The following is a 19248-nucleotide window of genomic DNA, read 5'->3' on the forward strand; positions in this document are numbered from 1 at the left end:
AATTTCTACTATGGTATAAAATAAATGAGTCAGTTTCCCATTTTCTGCAGGTGACCAGACATGAAAGGTATGCAGCAGCACTGCAGGTCAGGGGCATTCTACTTAGTGAGGGACAACTATTCACCTACCTCCACAAGCTGCCAATTCAAGGGTTCAAAACATTGTGGGCTAAAGGAGGTACATAAGGAGGGACCTGCTGATGGACATGCTGAGGGGCTTCCTTGGTCAGCTGGGGTTTTCTGAAATGCAGAAATCGAATCCCAGCCAGACCAGCAGGACTTGCTGCAATAAGAAAAAGGCTATAATAAGTGATCAGTTAGATGTTACAGTGACCGTGACATACAAGGATGGAAGGAAAGATTCCAGAAACAGAAACCAGGACCCAGCTTAAGCCCAGGCCTGGTGTAGTTCATGTGGAGAAGCCTACTCCTGCTTCACGTCCCCTTCCCTCCACAACACAGCACACTACTGGCCACCTCATTCTCCAGCCATCCTTATTTCAATAATATGGCAAAATGAAAATACCTCTTTCCTTGCATACCTGTGCTGTTTTGCTTTCTGTCTTCCTTCAAAGCACCACAGTAACTGCACAAATCTTGCACTGAGCATTCTGGTTTTTTGCCTCATGCAGGGTTTGTGGGGCCCAGCAGGCCTCTGTGATACACCCAGTATTATCCACAGTTCTCTACAGTTTTATAGGAAGGACCATCTGGTGGTCAGCTGCCCAAATGCACATTTGCTGCCTCCTGCACCTGTTCAGTGTCATTAAGCCTCTCTCTGACAGTTGCTCTGCCACCAGAGATTTTCCTAAGTGAGGGGATAAGAGGATGCAGCACATCTCATGAAACAGCAGCAGGTACAGACACCTTTTTGAGATTTCTGTTCTTAATAAATTCCATTTTATCTTCAAAATGGAGATGATAATAGGACCAGAAGGTAACCACCTGGCTCTCTGAGCCCTTTTACTCAATTCTCTCTGCCACTTCAGAGATGGTTGTAATGCCTGCAGTCATTCAAAGGTGAGCTTACCATGTACCTACCAGTCAGATGTGTACTACTTCAGCACGGTGCTTCTCTGTGGAAACTAAGACTTGAAACCATAAAGTTTAAAACTTTCAGGAAGACTGATGCTACTTCTTAGAGACATTCTTCTCCCTCTTTGCATCTTTGACTTCCCACAAAAGCTAGATTTTGACAGAATAATGAACTTAAATTTGAAACTTGAGTCAAATGCCACTGGAGAACTTCCAGTTATTTTTCTTGACTGTAGCTAAGATCTTCACATACAAAAATTCCCCATATTAGCAATTTCCTTCAAAGAAAGAAAGCAGGAGATTTGTGATTTGAGATTTGTGATTTGAGACCAACCTGGTGTGATTAATGTTATGATGTGCCCTGTTGATACTACAGAGAAACAAAGGATACAGCCTATAAAAAAACCACTTCAAGGATGGCAAAAAGTAAAAGTGAAATTAAATAATATGTAATTTAATAATAAGAGAGCTGTAGCTGTCATTATCAGGCTGAAAAAAAAAAAAAAAAAACCAACCTGGGAGAATGAAACAGTATGTCTGCTAGACCAAACAGCTACTGCAGACCTGTCTCACAAAATCATCTGGGAAAAAATCTGGCTCGAGATCACACATACACACTGCAGAACTTGTAAGTGAAAACTCTGGGGTAAAATGTAAACCAAAAGCAGGATACTCCCTGAGCTAAGCAACACTTACTTGTCTGTCTTTTAAGACATGGTGAAATTTTCCCCAGCTTTCAAATGGTAGCTGGAAACACACCATCCTTTGTTCTTTAGCCTCTCACAAGGAAGTCACACAGAATAAAGGTTTGCTGAGCAAATATATTGCTTTTTCCTAGTCTGCCAGTTTTATTTTGATGGTAAGTCCCTCTCAGCAGCACATCAGCTAAGACTGCTTAGTTGTTAGGTTGACACATTTCACCCACATTAGGGAAAAATGTCCCAGCTAATTTGTAGGTTTGAGATACTTGTCACCTGAGTATAAGTTTTTTGAGTGTTATCGTGCTGTAGGCATTTTCTTGGGAGGTGGATAGGCAGAAGGAATTTAAAGAACTAGCTACAGCCTTTTTCCTCTCATTTTAAGACAATGTAACTCCCTTTTACAAGGTGTCTAAGAACTGGTCCTGGACATCCCCTTCCCTGCCACTAGTGTTTGGGAAGAGCGCAGGCAGCAAAAGCACTGCAGGTGCTGTTGCCTCACTGCAGCCCCTCCCCCTCTGAGGAAGTGAGTAGTTCACACTCATGTTCAGGGACACCATGGCTTCCCTTGTCACCAGCAGGGCACTGACACCTAATGCATCTTACTTAGGGCGGCTGTTTAGGCAGCCTTTAAAGTCAGTAGGGAGGATGCCCTTAAAACACCCCCATTCACCGCCTGTAAAGACAAACTCTCCCCATACTGAGACAAGACTACCTTTTAGAGGCATCTCCCTGAACTACAACTAGTAAGGAAGCACAAATGGCTACATAAGTCACTGAAGTTTAAAACAATCAGTTAGTTATAGTTCAATATCTGTTCTAGAATTAACCTGACCACCACTGCATAGCTCACCTGACTTTTGTCAGAGGCTAACATTTGAGAATTACAGCTGTGTTTTGATGGGCTGTGTACGTCAGCTTTAATATAAATTAATGTATTAAGTAAGGACCTTAAAAAGCTTCTTTGAACACTCTCACCCTAAAAATGGCAACATTAAGATATGTGATTTTTTTTAAAGGCACAAGGCTGTAGCTGACTGGGAGACTTAATGCCTGGAGAATGCATGTCAAAGACTTTCCTGCTGCAAGCTTTAAATGGCGCTTCTGATGCTATTTGAGGGGAAAAAAATTCCATTCTCACAGCAAAAAAATGCAGAGAGATGCTGAGTATTTCTGAAGAAAATACATATGGTCAGAGTTATTCAGCAGCTTGGTTTCTAAGGGATGGGAGGCCAATATCTGCACTGCCCCCACACTTCAAAAGTCAGTAACTCCAACCTATTTTGAAAAGGTGTCAAGGAGAGACATTAAGAGAATTAAGCTATTGAAAGCTCTGTGGAATCAGGCTGGAAAAGAGGTCCAAATAACTCCTCTCAGGGGGAAAAGATGGGCAGAAAGATGCCCCTGGCCTTGTGGAGGTAATGTCAATCAACACAGGAACATGGGGAAAGATGCTCAAGCTGCAGGGGGTGTCAGACATTCATAGGAAACAGGACTTCATTAGCTCCGCTCCTCGGAGCACTCATTTTAAATAGAGCTCTTTTCTCAGGATTTGCCATTTTGTAACTAAGATTCAACTTCTACTTTCTGCAATAAAAGTGTTTTAGAAGATTACACATGACTACCCCTAAACAAGCAGCAGTTTTGGAGGTGGAAGAGGGAGCACAGCCATACTCACATTAGAATGTAGCCTGCACATCTCAGCTGGTCTGGTATGAAACACTGACCACCAGCTAAGCAAAGGTATTTTATATTGCATTTTAAAAAAGCAAGAAAGTGACCACTAATGTGCATGGTTTAGATCTCCATCAGCACATGGAAACACATTTCAAACCATTTCCTTATGTTCTATCTGATAGCATGTTATACCTTGATACTTATGAACAATTACAAAAAGACTGAACTACCAAAACTGCTTCTTAGAAATGAATGCTGTTTTCCTCCTTTTCCTGACATTTCAGAACAAGATGGCGTGGTCATGAACAATTACAAAAAGACAGAACTACCAAAACTGCTTCTCTTAGAAATGAATGCTGTTTTCCTCCTTTTCCTGACATTTCAGAACAAGATGGCGTGGTGCTTTTTCAATAAGAATACCAAAATAAGGGTCATAAAAAGGCATTTAATTTATCTGTCACTACAGACCACTGGAATTTGTCATCATTTATTGCAGTCAACTGAAAACGTAGTAAAGATTTATAACAACAGTCTGTGGTGCTTTACAAACATACGCTACCATCACAGGTAATTTTACTGTGATTCTATTATGCATCCTGTGTTTCAATTTAATAAAATCAACACTGAAATACATACTTTCTAAACAAGGCAATATACAGCAAATATTTAACTGTAAATTGAAACTTCATGTATTTTGAAATAGAGTAATTATGGTACAATTCCTTCAAACAATAAGGGCTTCATAATTTTAATAATGTACCAAATGCATCTATGCCAAGTAGCAGAAACAAGTTTAAAAGAGAAAACCTACTGCAGAAAGACAACATACAGATTTTTATTAAAGAAAAGAAAACAGAGCAGCAAGCATCCTGCAATACTGCAAGAATTTGCTTACACACAGGGAACAATTTTCCTTTGTTTCAAAGAAAGTTAACAGAAAATGTTAGGATACAGCCCCTGCTGCTCTTCACTGTTTATACTAAAAAAAAGAGCTAAAAAAAAAAAAAAATCAGTATTCATGATCCTTTGTTTCAAAGAAAGTTAACAGAAAATGTTAGGATACAGCCCCTGCTGCTCTTCGCTGTTTATACTAACAAAAAGAGCTAAAAAAAAAAAAAATCAGTATTCATGATAAAACCGTATCTATGGCTGATCTAATAGCTAATGCCCCAAGCCATTTTCTTACTCTAATGCTAAATTCCAGTAAATTGCTAATAGTAATTATCTGGGAAGAGCAGGAAGACAGCTCCGAAAAAGTGCTGAAGTGCTGCTTTCCTAACTGCTGGCACTGCAAGAAAACAAAGAGAAATGATTGTTTATACCCTATAATATCATTGTGTCATTTATTACATTCAATCCCTGATGACTTTTGACAGGTACCACAAGAGATTTTGCAGCACCATAGGATTTTGTGCTTAACTGTTACTGGAGCCCAGGGCTCCTCTTTTTGGTAAATGCCAGATTGCCAGACAACGTAAGAGGGCCCCTTGACATTCCCACTTTGACTCTTACATATTATTTTGCTTATATGTTCAGTTTCCTATGTCTTATTGACACATTCCATAAACAAGTTAAGCAAATATTTGGTTACCAGCACCAGCCTGGAAGGTGGTAAAACGGCTTGAAGTTGCTCAAGGCTGAAGGGGTATTCTCTATTTCCCACGCACCAATTCCTTTTTAGCCATTTATAACATGGGTTAAAAACAGCCTTTTTATTTTAGGAAAAAAATTCTTCAACAAAAGGGCTGTCAAGCTTAAAAAAGACTGCCCAGGGAAGCAGCTGAGTCACCATCCCTGGAGGTATTTAAAGGATGTGCAGATATGGCACTCAAGAACATGATTTAGTGGCAGACTTGGCAGTGGTTGGACTTGATGATCTTAGAGGCCTATTTCAACCTAAATTATCTGTGATTCTGTTTTTTGAAGGAAAGCAAAATCCCTGCCTTTATGAGATACTCTGTCCTATTGGTAAGATGCTAGCACTCTCAAAATCATCTTCAAAATCCAGGTACATCATGGATACTGGCATGGAGTGTCTAGGACCTGCCTGAGCTCTGACAGCAGCAGTCATGACCTGCATGAAAGCAGCAGCAGCCTGGGCAGCACTTGGGTCAGCCCTTAATCACAAAGCTGAGGGAGAATGAAGATAAGCAACTGAAATGTAAGGAAAATTATGGAAATGTGAGACCAGTTCTTCTTATGATGTATCAAAATGTAAGTCTGCACCCAGGAAGGAATGCACCTGCAGTCAGAACTGAGGAAACTAATTAGATTTGAAAATCAGGAATGCCAAGAAGTGCAACTACGTAAACATTCATGGAGTGTGTGCTGGGAAGGGTAAAACCTGGTATGAGAAGATAAAGAAGTAATGCAACAATCCATGACAAAGACTAAGAATTAAAAAATAAAATAACTGCAGTATTTTACTGCTTCTTTGCAAATTAAGATATTAAGCCTATTAATAATGATGCAGAAAAGGCACAAGCCTCCAACTAAAATTTCCACTTCCTATTTGAAAAGGTGATGTGATGTGTGAGAAAGTATTTTCCAAAATACCAGCAACTGAAAAGGCAAAACATTACTAGAAATAATTAACAAATTAAAGACAGCTGACCCAGCCTATCTTTTGGTAACTGAAAATGTCAACAGATTTTTAAAAGATCTGTCACTATACAGAAGGGAAACCAGAATCAATCAGATATAAATACAAACCAATTTTCCAATATCCAAGCCATGTTGCAGAATTGAAAGGTTCCAAATTACCACTAATTAACACCTTTTATGAGAAACAGGCTTTCATTAATCTCATTTTTCTTGTCAGTGAGATATCTGGTTGATAAACCTATAACTGAATAGGTTCAGTACTTTTGTAGGGAATCTTCACAGTGAGACAAACATCCAAACTCACAACTACAGCAAGACTATGTCTCTAACACACAGATACACATCTGGATACACATCTGGATATACAAACTGTCAGATTTCAACAAGGAGCTCCCCCACTGGCTGCCAGTCAAGTGAGCTTAGGGGAGGCTACTCAGATTTGTGACAAGACCAACACACTTTAATGTTCGAGTTAAATGAAACCATGCAAAGGCAAAGCTGGGCAAAGCCTACACCTTTTTCTAAGTCTGTGACTAGAGAAAATCCATTTGTTCAGGCTACCAAAAAGAACTTGCACAGAAACAGAGCACATGTTCACATTTCAATAGTGACAACTTACTCTCATTAGTAAGTAACCACTTACTAATGGTGGATTTGCACTCTACTACTACTCCACTACAGTACTTACGACTAGGCAAATTCTTGAATCAAGAACTGAGCTCAGTCTGACTGGAAGATATTTAGTTAGATGCCAGATAACTTAGTTTTAAGACCTGCAATATTAGGTTACCTAATGGAATGTGTCCCCTTTGACCATAAGGTTTCAGACAGTAATCCTGTATTTTTCCCAAGCATCATTTAGCCCATATGCAAAAGGGCACCTCCACTTACAAAAGAAAAGATAATGCAAGTAGCATGAAGAAGACAGGTGATAAAGGACAGCGTTCCAGAATTGCAAATAGAGCACCTCAACACTACTTGCAATCAAGAGCTGACCCTCTACAAAATTTAAGTCTCCATTTCCATTGTGCTACTTACAGTCCTCATTCAGAGACAAGACTGTCCCTTCCCTACAGGAACAGGAAAAAACACCCAACCCACTGCAATAGGGACAGAGGGAAGGCTCTTGAGTAAAGGGGCTTTTACCAGGGAACCACTGTATGAAATCAGTGACCCACTGATCTCAGAGTTGGTTCTACGTTTGATGAATGGTGTTCAGGTTCATGAAATGCAAAATTCTTTCAACAATTTTACACCACCACATAAATCGTTACACACATTAAGAAATACAAGTGCTTATATATCTCAATAAGCTCCTGACTACCAATTTCACACCACTACACTTGCATTTATACTTGCACAGTGTAAATAGTATTAAAGATCAGGCAGACATTGAGCCACTAACAGCTCCATAATCTGAGCTGCAGCACTGTGTTTAATTACATTGCGTTATTAAGAAAATTCCTCACATGACAGAATGTGGTGGCATGACAGAAACAACAAGCTTCACGACAAATCCAGGTGAGACTTTTTTCTGTACATTATATTTTTTAGCAACCTCAAATATTTTATTAGCAATACAGACATTTAAATATTAGAAATCTATACAACGTCCTTTTCTTTCCCAGTCTCCAAAACGTGTAGGTTCAGGCCCTCTGGGTCCACCCCTCTCTTTTGTAGTAGGATTGATTCCATCCGGGAATTCTAAAATAACAGGTAAAGGTCATTAAAATTTCTATAATGTTGACAAATATAAAGATGTTATCATTTATGATGTTTTCCTTTTAGTTTCGTTTTCAAAGACAAAATAAATTCTTTTTTGTTTTGACAGGCAACATTGAGCTAAATATTCCCCAGAGCCCTACAAGAGCCCTACAAAATAATTTCAGTTTTTTGACTGCAATATATATTATCATATATATATTATGTCTAGATACAAATATAGATATAATATTATACTATTTATTATGCAAATAAATAAGCAACTGAATGCCCAGAGGCATTACAGGACCACAGCTTCTCAAGTCAGAACTTCAGTCATTCAGGTACACTGTACTTATGTTCAAGAAATCTAAAACCCCAGGTATTACTTGCTGTTTACCTCTCTAATTTTAAGTACTCTGTTTTAATTTTAGCTTGAATTTTAGTCAAGATTCTGTTAGTCTTGTACTTAAAACACCCAAGTTGGATGGCTGACCCATCCAACCTAACCTTGAACACTTCCAGGAATGGGGCACCCAGAGGTTCCCTGGGCAGCCTGTTTTAATGGTTCACTACCCACAGTGTAAAGAGTTTCTTCCTAACATCTAATCCAAGCCTGCCTTCCTTCAGTTTAGAACCACTGCCCCTCATCCTGTCACTATCTGCTTGTACAAAAACTCCTTCCCTACATTTTATACACCCCCTTAAGGTACTGAACCCCCTTTAGACATCAGAAGGCCACAATCAGATTTTCCCAAAGCCTTCTCTTCTTCAGGCTGAGCAACCCCAGCTCTCAGCCTGTCCTGGCAGGAGAGATGCTCTAGCCCTTTGATGATCTTTATGTCCCTCCTCTGGACCCATTCAAACAGGTCCATGCCTTTCTTGTGCTGAGGACTCCACAGCTGGATGCAGCGCTCCAGGTAGGGTCTCATGAGGGCAGAGGGGGAGAATCGCCTCCCCTGACCTGCTGGCCCCGCTGCTTTTGATGCAGTCCAGGATTTGGTTTTCTGGGCTGCAATGACACACTGCCAGATCATGTTCAGCTTTTCATCCAACACCCTACCCTGCTACAAAAGGGAAGCACACTGCCAGCTCATGCTACTTTCTTAAACACCACAGAGCCTTCTGTACCTCAGCCAACATTCTTACACTACTCAGTGCACCTTCACTCAGGGCCATCTCCTAAGAATAGTTAACTCAGGCCATCAAGCCATGAAGTACTTGTGGCACAGCACCATTCTTGGCCGAGTCTCAGCCTACGCTAGACTGCGGGGCTCCCAGAAACTCACAGTGCCCCACATGCCCCTTGCCACACTGATTCTCCAGAGCTTCCCACATATACACCTAACATGGGAGTCCTCCAGTCATATCCCTAACTCAGCCTGGGTGGGCAACACAGGTAACGAGATGTAAGGCTGAAAATGAGAAAAGACAACAGAAATTCTGGAGAGCAGACAAAAAGAAAACTGAGGGAGGAAACTCATACAGCTACAGGCTATACAGGATGACACAGCGGGATACCTGTTTCATAACTGATGCCAACCAGGAAAAGAAGCATCAGTATGTGAGCACCTCTGGCAGTACAAGGGGTGCAAATGCACCTGATATTATTTTGTACATGTCAACATCCCAATATCAAAGCACTACTCATACGCTGACAGTGGATGCAGATGTTCAAAAGATTTCTCCATGACAGCTACAGAGCAGCGTAAATTCTAAATCCAGCTTCAACTCTTAGCTTTTTCCTAGTAATACAACAGGCAGTATGCAAACTATTGCTAGTGTTACACGTAAAAAATACAGGTGCAGCTAAAGAGACCTTGAGTCTTGCTCCAAACCTGGAACACCTAAGCAAATAACAAAATATATTGATTATGCATGTTTTAAACAAAGCAGTGATGGCATTGATTTTCCTGGGATAAAAAGATGAGAATTAAACAGCTGCTTACACAGCAACTCCAACTGCGAGTTTTTTTCTCAAGTGAGCCACAATCTGAAATTGCATGGAGATGATTCTATAATACAAGAATAATACAACAATACAATGACAAACTTGCAGAGAAATTTGTGAAAGAAGGAGAAGCAGAAGCAGCTCTTCACCGTGATGCAGCTTTCCCAATGGCTGTGGTGGCCTCAGGGTAATACACTCTGGAGTAGGAGAGTTCTGCTCCTTTTTTCAGTTCTGCTGCACAAAAAAGTGCCATTTTAGCCTGTATGAAAAGAGGGGACTTCTGTGGAAGAGTATCTGAGGATTTTAGATATGAAATTAGGATTCTAAGGTGGAAGAACATGATTAGTTTCTTAAATGAATGTAAGGAATAATTAATCTTTATGCTGCTATCATTCAACTCTGCAGGCCTTATGGAATTAAAGAAGGGGCACAACCCCAGGGGCACATCCCCATGGACTGAACTATGCATGGCACTGGCTTGCCTGGATGTTGAATACAGAGCCCCTGACATATGTGACAGCCACGCCACCTTTCAATTTTTTGGAGGTGAGTGGCACTGCTCTTGTGAGACAGTATCACATCCAGTTCTGGAAAATTACTTTATCCAAGTTTATCCAAGGCTACATCCCAAGAATTGAAGCAATTACCACTGTACAGAAGGGCACATTAATGTGTTTGAAGAATTTCATGAAGTACTGTCTACAGATGAAGGAAATTCTGCTTCCAATGGCACTCTGCTGCCTTCCTTTTGAAGACTATAGATCAGTCTGCATTTCTTTTCCTCAGGATGTTAGTGCTTTCAGACTTGGCTTCCTGTATACATGGTAAGGCAGAATATGTTCTGTATATAGAAGTATGAGAAGAAAATATTCCATCAACTGGTTAATACTTAATTCATAAAAATGTTGGGCAGAAGCAGCTTGTGTTTAATTTGCCGCAAATAGTTAAAAGTTATTCTTTGCATTGCCTCTTTGAAAGTTCTTTTATCATAAATACTTGTTTAAAAAAAAAAAAAAAAACACAAAAAAACCCAAACCCCACCCAGAGTACTGTGTTCAGCTGTGAAGTTCCCAACACAAAAAAAGAGGTGGACCTGTTGGAACAAGTCCAGAGAAGGCCACTAAGACAATGACAGGACTGGTGTACCTCTCCTATTAAGACAGACTGAGAGAAGACTGAGACAATTGGGGTTCTTCAGCCTGCAGAAGAGAAGGCTCTGGGAAGACCTTTTAGAAGCCTTCCAGTACCTAAAGAGGGCCTGTAAAAAAATTGGAGAGGGACTTTTAACAAGGGCAGGTAGTGACAGGACAAGGGAGACTGGCTTTAAAATAAAAGAGGGTAGGTTATAGATTAGCTATTAGGAAGAAATTCTTTACTGTGAGGATGGTGAGGCACTGCAACAAGTTGTTCAGAGAAGCTGTGGATGCCCCATTCCTGGAAATGTTCAAGGCCAGGCTGGACTGGGCTTTGAGCAGCCTGTTTTAGAGGAAGGTACCCCTGCTAAAGGCAGGGCTGGTACTAAGTCAGGACACCTAGGCAAATTTGCTCATCTTCAAGAGCAGAGGAAGCCCAGGTTCTCTGTGAGACTTGCTACAAGGTTTGAGCACAGTTGTTCTGAAGGTTCTTCTCCTCTGGTGCACCATTTGCTCCACCGCCCTGCCTCTGGTTTGTTTTTCAGAACCAGTAAGCTTAAAAATGATTCTAAAGAGTGCTAAATGTCTGTCACTGTCTTAAACTGACGTCAGCAGATCGCAGTCTTGCCTTTAAAACACAGCTTCCAATTTTGTAAAACATTACTTACTTTCCAGGGGTTCCCTCTCCATACTGGACTCTTCTGGTTCATCAAACCTCCCCACTGGTAACTTTGGTTTCTTTAGCGGCTGCTTAGCAGGTTCAGGTCTTCCTCCTGGCTTAGAGCTGGAGCTGCTTCGTGAGTGGCAAAGAAGTGATGACTCTATCAAGCAAATGGACATGTGTAGCATAAATGCGGGAGTTTAACACTGAGTAATGCTGCGACTGTCCAGAGCACCTCTGAAGAAAAACTACTTGAGGGATGAGGGAGAGGAAAGCAGAAAAACAAACTCTTAAAAATTATTTAACATTCAACTCATGAACACCTAAGAAATCAGCACAGATAATTATTTTTGGCTCTAGAAACAGATGTAGGCAAAATTGTGTTAGTTGTATAACTCAGTTCACATTAACAGTGTATTTTAAACTGCTTGAACTTATCTTTGCTGTTACTTTCTTGTATTTTAGACTCTTAAACAGTAATTATGCTAGCATAGACCAGTACAGTCTGTTTTCCAGGAGAAATCCTAACCTCCCCCAAGAAACCTGCTGATTTCCATATCTTGGCTCATTTCCAGCAGCTTTTTAGTCAGAAAAAGCTTCTGCTTTCCCAAAGGATAGTTTAAAAAAACAAAACGTTCCCTTAGTAACAGGTTTTCCAGAATGTCGGCAGAAGATAGCTGGGTTTCCCTTAGGGTGGTAAAATAATTCAGCTGGTAGTCAAAAGCAGGAAAAACTTTGAGCATGTTTAAGTTCAATTATGTAACTGCATACAAATGCTATCATTAAAAGCATTAACTTTTTTTTCCTTTAAACTCCTACTAACATTTTGGTTAAAAAAGCCAAATGTAAATGTTCAGAGTAAGCATAAACTATCCACTAAAAATATTTTGACTGTGGACAGATACCTAAAGCAGTTCTGACATTTCATAAGAAGCAAGATTCAAACAGAAATCCTCCCTGTATCAGCTGGGTGCAAAGTACCTGAAAGAACTATTATTCTGCTTTCCTAAGGAGATTGAATCGGGAAGCCTTGTCAAGTACTGTCAATTTGACTCACTTTAATATACACCAACTAGTAAACCACTTGTATTCCCAGAATCAGCATATTCATTCATTTAAAAATACCACATCTTTAATATCAAACCCTGCAGTCACATAAACTGTATTATGTCTGCCAACTGCTGCCAATGCCCCGAAGGAGTAAAGCATGGCATAACAAACTAACAGCAGTAAAGGATCCAATCTGCTGCAAATATTGGGTCTTTCTACTCCTGCCAAGCTTCTTGTCATTCTTCAATAAGATAGAATCGAAAAGCTAGCAAGAAAATTCAATTATAGCAGGTATTCTAGTCCAAATTAAAACAAAAATCAGATCAAGGTGCCAGTATAAAATTTATTATCTCAGTCACTAGAAAAGAGGCAAACCCCATTTTCCTTCATAGATTTACTTGATATTCTTGACCAAAATACACTCGACAGAGAGGTGACAAAAGTTCAACATTAAACATCTCTGAAAAAGTTGAGATGAACTATCAACATTAGTAAACCACGTTGTACAAACTGATCTTTGATTCCCTCCTCTTTGACACAGTGTCACAATGCCCTACAGTTTATTAATTATATAACTGAACTTTCAGTTGAAAATCCCAATTCTTTAAAGTTGCTGTGCTGCAATATTCTATCTTTTGAAGTGGCCCACAGCATGTGATTTATCCTAACAAAGCCATCCATGCAGTGGGATTTGGGCACACATCGGAATGCTCAGAGGATTAGAGCATTAGCCACGTCTTGCCATGAATCTAACAGCCAAATAGAGCACAAACATCTAACAAAAATTTTTAACAGCTCTTCCATTAACATACAGGTTTGTTTAAGCGTATTGCAGCAATAGCAGCACAGAACCTCAGCTTTTGAGGAGAGGGAAGCACCCAACAAACAGCCCAAGCGGAGGCCTGTGGGACAGGCTGTTATCCAATCTACCTCACTTCTCTATAAACAAACCAGCGAATTTCCTCAGGTGAAGGGAACGGACCAGCAACTTCCAGGTCCACAGCATGCTTCTTCCAGCTGTTCTCCAAATGTTACATCACTGTTTAACATTTCACTGCCCTTAAGAAGTACGAAGCAATGACAAGGCAAGAAAACCTCCGTAAAAACAGAGTTGCCCGACAGCAGTAGGTTTACAGTACAGGCGGGACTATTAATATCGAAAGGGCGAGAGGGAAGGGGTTAAGAGCAGGGAAACTGCAGGGCCACGGAAGGTGTGGGGAGAGCTGTGAAAGCCCCCGGCCCCCAGGCCCCGCGGGCTGAGGAGGCGGGGCGTGCCACGCTCCTCACCCGCCGCCATCTTGGGCGCTCTCCAGCCCCCCCAGCGCCAGCACCCCCGGGCGGCGCCCGCCCCGGCCCCTCGCTCGTCAGCTGCTGCGGGAGGAAGGGCAGGGGAGCCGGGGAGCCCCCCGGGGCACAACCCAGGCCCTCCCGCCCTCCGCCCGCCTCTTACTCGCTGCCCCGGGCGCGCCGCGCAGCAACCGCAGAGCCATGGCCGGGACGGAGCCGTGCGGGACGGGCAGCGCCGCCGCGCAGGCGCCCAAGGCGGCGGCGAGTACAGCCGGGGGCAGGCGGCGAACGCGGTCCCAAGCAGGGCGGCTTCAGCGGCCTCTCGATCCCCCGAGCAGGGCGGCTTTAGCGGCCTCTCGATCCCCCGAGCAGGGCGGCTTCAGCGCCTGTCGATCCCCCGAGCAGGGCGGCTTCAGCGGCCTCTCGATCCCCCCGTGGCCCTGCGCTGCTCCCCGGCTCCCGCAAGCAGAGGCGAACGGCGCCTGGGGAGCCACGGTCCCGATGAAGGCAGCTACGGGTTCACAGAGATGAGACATACGCCGTAACTCCTCTCAACCCCTAGGCAAACGTGGAGCAAAGACGTCGAGCAAAGACGTCTTCTTTCTTCGTTTCTTCGATGCAGTGAAGAGTTTAGCGCTGCAGGAACCCGTTTTCCTCTCAATGTCTAGTGTAGTCCAGCTTGGTATTTTTTTTTTTTTTTGTTTGGTTTGTTTTTTTGGTTGTTTTTTTAATAATTAAAATAGTACATTGTTCAAATAATACACAAAGGCTGCTAAGGACATGAAGGAACTTCGGCTAACACCATAGTGATGTACAGACAGTATTTGTGCTTTCAGACAGCATCTTTCCAGTTTGTGACTTTAAGCAGTGAAGTTGCTTTTAATGCTCAGTATAAACCTAACCCTGTTACTTACAACATGTTAATGGAGTGGCGTTCCAGTTAATTACATACAGTTAATGTTTTGAATATGGCAACTTTTGCTTTTTATCACTCTTTAAACTTCTCCAGCTAACCTTGTTCTTAGATAAAACAGAATTCAGTGTACACAAATACTAACCTGAAGAAGATAACTTGGAGATCTGAATCTAAATAGCATTTTTTGTTCACATCTGAAAGCTTTAAGAAAGTAAATCTTGGTAAATTAAAGAGCAGCAGCACTTCCTGGAGTTTATTGGAGCTACATCTGGCAATACCTACACACTGAAAGTAATTAAATTTAACTGACTGCCTTACAAGTGACATTTTCTCAATCAGCCTTTTATAACATGGTTAATTAGACATTAGAGACCTAAAATAATGGAAACCTTTTCCTTTATTCTAACAGCAAGATGCTGGGCATCTAGATCAGAGAGAGTAAAGATGAATGCAGAAAAAAATGCTCTACCTGAAAGCAGCAAGGAGAAAACCTAAAACAGATCTTGTCAAAGTTCAAGAACTTATTATTTATGTCTTCAGTACAATAACAACATGAAATCTTTCCCTTAAAAAAAACTTACCAAGCTGCCAGCAGACACCAAGTAACAGTAAGCTCTGCTCCTAAACTGCTTAACACATGCTTAATCCATGAAAAATTATACATTTATGCATACATCATGTGTACAAGCACACATGTCAAATTTCAAATGGTAAGAATGAAACAGCAGTGCAAGGCTATTGGGTACTGTTTATCCACCTAAAAATTAACTGTCTTCAAAACATATTTCTTGTCTTTATTGTATTGCTGTAAAAATTCACTTGTAGCTCCTGAATTATTAATTTCTAGATCTTTTGGCTAAGGAGGTAATAAATCTTAACATTGGTAAAAACAACTGTAGCATACACCACAGGAATTTTCTGCTTTGTGATTAAACGGACTGTTGTTTTCCTTCCTCTGTTTACTGATCATTTATCTCTTGCACTGCAGCTTCCTTTGCAAGATGACACAAACAATATTGTACTTAACTTTGCTGTTCTAAAAAGTGGGGAATAAAAGACTTACAGCTAGCACAAAGCTTGCAGCAGGTCAGTTCAGATGAGCCAGATGTACTGGTCTCGGAGACTGCCTGGAAAGCACCACAAGCAGCACAGCCCTGGGCAGCGAGTGCACTGATATTGCCTGAATGCCCCCTCTGCCTCTGAGACCACATCAAGAACCTTGGTTATCTGAACACCACATCTGGTCAGGGCTAAGCAAATACAACTGCCTTGGAAACAAAGTTGTTTTGTGGTTACAGAGTAAGTTTTCCATCAATGTCAAATCTCTTGGCTCTGCTGCAAATCCTGGTGATTCCCAGTATAACATGAACTCTTTTTCCAAATTAGTAGCAATGCCTGGATTTACAGTAACAGAAAGTTTAGTTTGTATCAAGAATTCAAACACAACCCAAGGAATTAATTTATATACACAACATGGAAACAAAGGTTCAGACACTGTCATTTTATGCAGTGATCTCCTAATTATATCACTGAGAGCTTTCTGAAGTAACAGTACCAGCTTACTGCCTTCAGGGAACAAGATACTAACAGTTAAAGGAATGTTAACACCTCAGTTCTTACCTCTCATTCTGTAAGCAGCATAATTCTCTCTGAAGCAGCCGCAGGATACCTGCATGAAGGAGAGGTCACTATCTCTAAAGGAAGACGAAGCCCTCATTCAAACAGAAGAGTGGTAGATGGTGAGTAGCAGCACTTTAGACCTTCTACTGCACTTATGTGTACACAGGTCTGTATTTAGGTCCAGGAAAGAGAAGGCAGAAAACTGCAGGAGTAGGGGGAACATGCCAGGCAACACATGCACAGTTGTCCAAAATATCCCAGCCTGCATGTGTTGCTCAGAGAGCAACTGCAAGTGACCATACAGTCCGTAAGTAAATGTGAGCCGCCGATGCTTCAGGGACACGTTGGGGTCATCACGCCTCTCACTACGGTCAGATGGCACATTCCTTTGGGATGTCAAACAGCCCTCACAAAAGCTACAGTACTGAGAGGGCTACCAGACCACATATGGACTAGGCAATAAAAATTAAGGAAAAGAGAATGAAATTACTGTTCTTTTAATTTGCCCTGTTCCTTGAGATACTTACATGTGACTATCACATGATGCCCTGCACCATCCATTTTCCTCAAAGAACAAACCTAATTCAAACTGCTTTAAATAGATGGGACCTACTGTTAACACCTCCCCCCCACAAAAAAAAAAAAAAAAAAAAGAAAAAAAGTGGCTATTTCTGTCATGATACTTTTGCTTTCCTGATCACAAAAGCGTGCTTTACATGTTCAGATTTCCAGAGACAGAAAGCAAGACAGACATTTTTCAACAGTGACAGAACCATCTAAATGCTTGTTTCCTAAGAACAGTTTAAAGTCTTAATTGTGAATCAAGGAATATTTTGTAACTTCAGCTCCCTTCAACAGCTATTAAAAGTTTAGCCAGTAACCAAATCCAATAATGCTGTTACATAAAAGACAGTTGAGATAACAGAACATAATTTAAACATTTAGAGCTTAATAGCAACATCATAATACAAAATTAAAAATAAAAATAGGCATTGTAATAGTAAGAACATATTAAAGATACCTTTGTGTCATGAGGACTTGCCTAACACAACTCTAACAAAATACTCTGCAGTGTATACGTTGCTGAACTGTAGATGCTCAGATACTCATTTCAGCATCTTTTAAGTTACAGGGAACTCCTCCCATATATTACAAAGACTATTATACAACATTCAATATCAAATGCAAAATCACTTCATGTATTATTATAGACATTTCATCTACAGATATAATCACTTCAAGTATTATTGCTCTATTAATTTCCAAAGTACAAAATTATTAATTATATACAAAAAGCCTCCCCAGAATTTTGGTAATTAGCAGAACATTTCAGTTTCTTTAATTGCTTTCATTAGAGTAGTTTGTTCATTTTATTAACACTAGATGCAATAACACAATGCTAAAAATAAACATGCATTATACAACAAATTTATATTTTTCAAAAAATGTTCATTACATTTAGCGTACAATTAGTGAATGCACATATAACTCTTTTTTCCCCCTTTAGTGAACTATTGTTTGAACCAGAGAAAAGGGAAGAAAGAAATAAATCAAACAATGCTATTCAGCACCAGTAGAAAGTCAGATCTTTAACATTCCTGTATATCAAAAACATTTTATCTGTGTCACTAAACAGGTAAAGTTTACAATAGTCTCATTTGAAGATGTATTGATTTATATTTACAATACTTTATAGTCAATAAAACATTTTAACAATATTTAAAAATTGTTTAAATTCATAAAAGTATTGCAGAAATTTATAACATTTACTTATTTTAAGTATATACAAGGAAGTCCTCATAAAATTGTCCATGTTCATCCGAAGAACTGACAGAGTAAGGAACCATCTTAATACAGTTTGCAAAACCCCAATTATTTGAAGGCAGCTATCACTGAACATTCAAAAATCTTTAGTTGCCATTTGCTTCTGAAAACCAAAGTTCCAGTCATAAAATTTGAGTATGTAAACTAACATGTTTTTGAGATCAGCAGAAAAAATATTCCCACAGGCATAACATATTTAACAATGACAGTAATGATTTTGTAGAAAACTGTTAAGCTGTAGCAGATATAGTCATTTTCAAATATCCAGTATTTTAGCAGCTCATTGTGTTTCCAGTTAAACTTCTACAGTGCTAAAATACAACAAGTGAACACGTAAGACATTGTTAGAATTTTAAAATCCAATTTATTTTTGGCATTTAAAGCCTCTTGTAAAATGTAGCCAAGTGACATTGACTTCTGTTGTCTGAAAGCCAATAACCAACCAAACAAAAGTACACACTGTGCTTTAATCTCCAAATAATCAGGTACCCAAAATTAAGAAAAAGTAATAGAAAAGTAAAAAGAACAAAATAAAAAATATTGCACAGTCACATTACCTAGAAAGTAAAGTTGATGTTAAAAAGCCCTAAGTGTGGATGATATAAATTATCTTCCATATAAAAAGTATAAATATCTCTTAAAATACAGCTGCAGCTATACTTTAACACCACACATTATCTGAATTCATCTGTTAATGAGGTAATAACCAAGTTTCTGACAATGCTTTTCTCTACTGAAAATATTTTAGGGCAGCAACAAGAAAGAATTTTTCTAAAAATATTTCTGAATCAAGAACAGCAATGTGTGCAGCTCTCCCTATGAGAGAATCTGCTGTATTGGGTAATGCATTAATTACATTATAACGAACCAAATTACATTCCTTGTTTTGAAGAACTGGCAGAAGCAGGTTCTGGATCATTTCAGCATAAATTGGTCCTGTAGAGGAAAAGAAAAGTTGTACTGTGTGAATTGCCAGAAACAAACACAATTGTTTGACCTTGAACTCAGAATGAACACATTCCAGAGTAAGAGAAGTAATGAAATGTGTTATGCTGTGGTTCTGTTAAGATAGAATATAAAGAAAGTTTAATT

General features: G+C 40.1%; 2 protein-coding genes across 2 annotated transcripts in view; both read right to left on the reverse strand.

The window, feature by feature from the left end:
- Window positions 1-7261: 7261 nt before the first annotated feature.
- On the reverse strand, window positions 7262-14148 carry SDHAF4 (succinate dehydrogenase complex assembly factor 4). The gene is made up of 3 exons (XM_041410660.1): window positions 13960-14148; window positions 11467-11619; window positions 7262-7717 (listed from the first exon to the last, which is right to left on the reverse strand). The coding sequence occupies exons 1-3, from the start codon at window positions 13997-13999 to the stop codon at window positions 7608-7610; spliced, it is 303 nt and encodes a 100-aa protein (XP_041266594.1). The 5' UTR covers window positions 14000-14148; the 3' UTR covers window positions 7262-7607.
- A 3535-nt stretch (window positions 14149-17683) lies between these two features.
- Window positions 17684-19248, reverse strand: part of FAM135A (family with sequence similarity 135 member A) — a 64187-nt gene continuing 62622 nt past the window's right edge. The window contains exon 21 of the mRNA XM_041410602.1: window positions 17684-19092. Coding sequence (XP_041266536.1) covers window positions 18887-19092 — 206 coding nt within the window. The 3' untranslated portion in view covers window positions 17684-18886. The remainder of the gene's footprint in view (window positions 19093-19248) is intronic.

This window comes from Onychostruthus taczanowskii, unplaced genomic scaffold (genome assembly GCF_017590055.1).
Source record: "Onychostruthus taczanowskii isolate IOZ18803 unplaced genomic scaffold, ASM1759005v1 scaffold33, whole genome shotgun sequence".
NCBI classification, from domain to species: Eukaryota; Metazoa; Chordata; class Aves; order Passeriformes; family Passeridae; genus Onychostruthus; species Onychostruthus taczanowskii.

Bases quoted from the DNA above. Each gene is read 5' to 3' on its own strand.
- SDHAF4 (XM_041410660.1), bottom strand. From the start codon at position 13,999: ATGGCTCTGCGGTTGCTGCGCGGCGCGCCCGGGGCAGCGA. The intron at 11,620-13,959 runs GTAAGAGGCGGG...TTTGCTTGATAG, and splicing joins CGGCGCGCCCGGGGCAGCGA to AGTCATCACTTCTTTGCCAC. The intron at 7,718-11,466 runs GTAAGTAATGTT...CTGTTATTTTAG, and splicing joins GGAGAGGGAACCCCTGGAAA to AATTCCCGGATGGAATCAAT.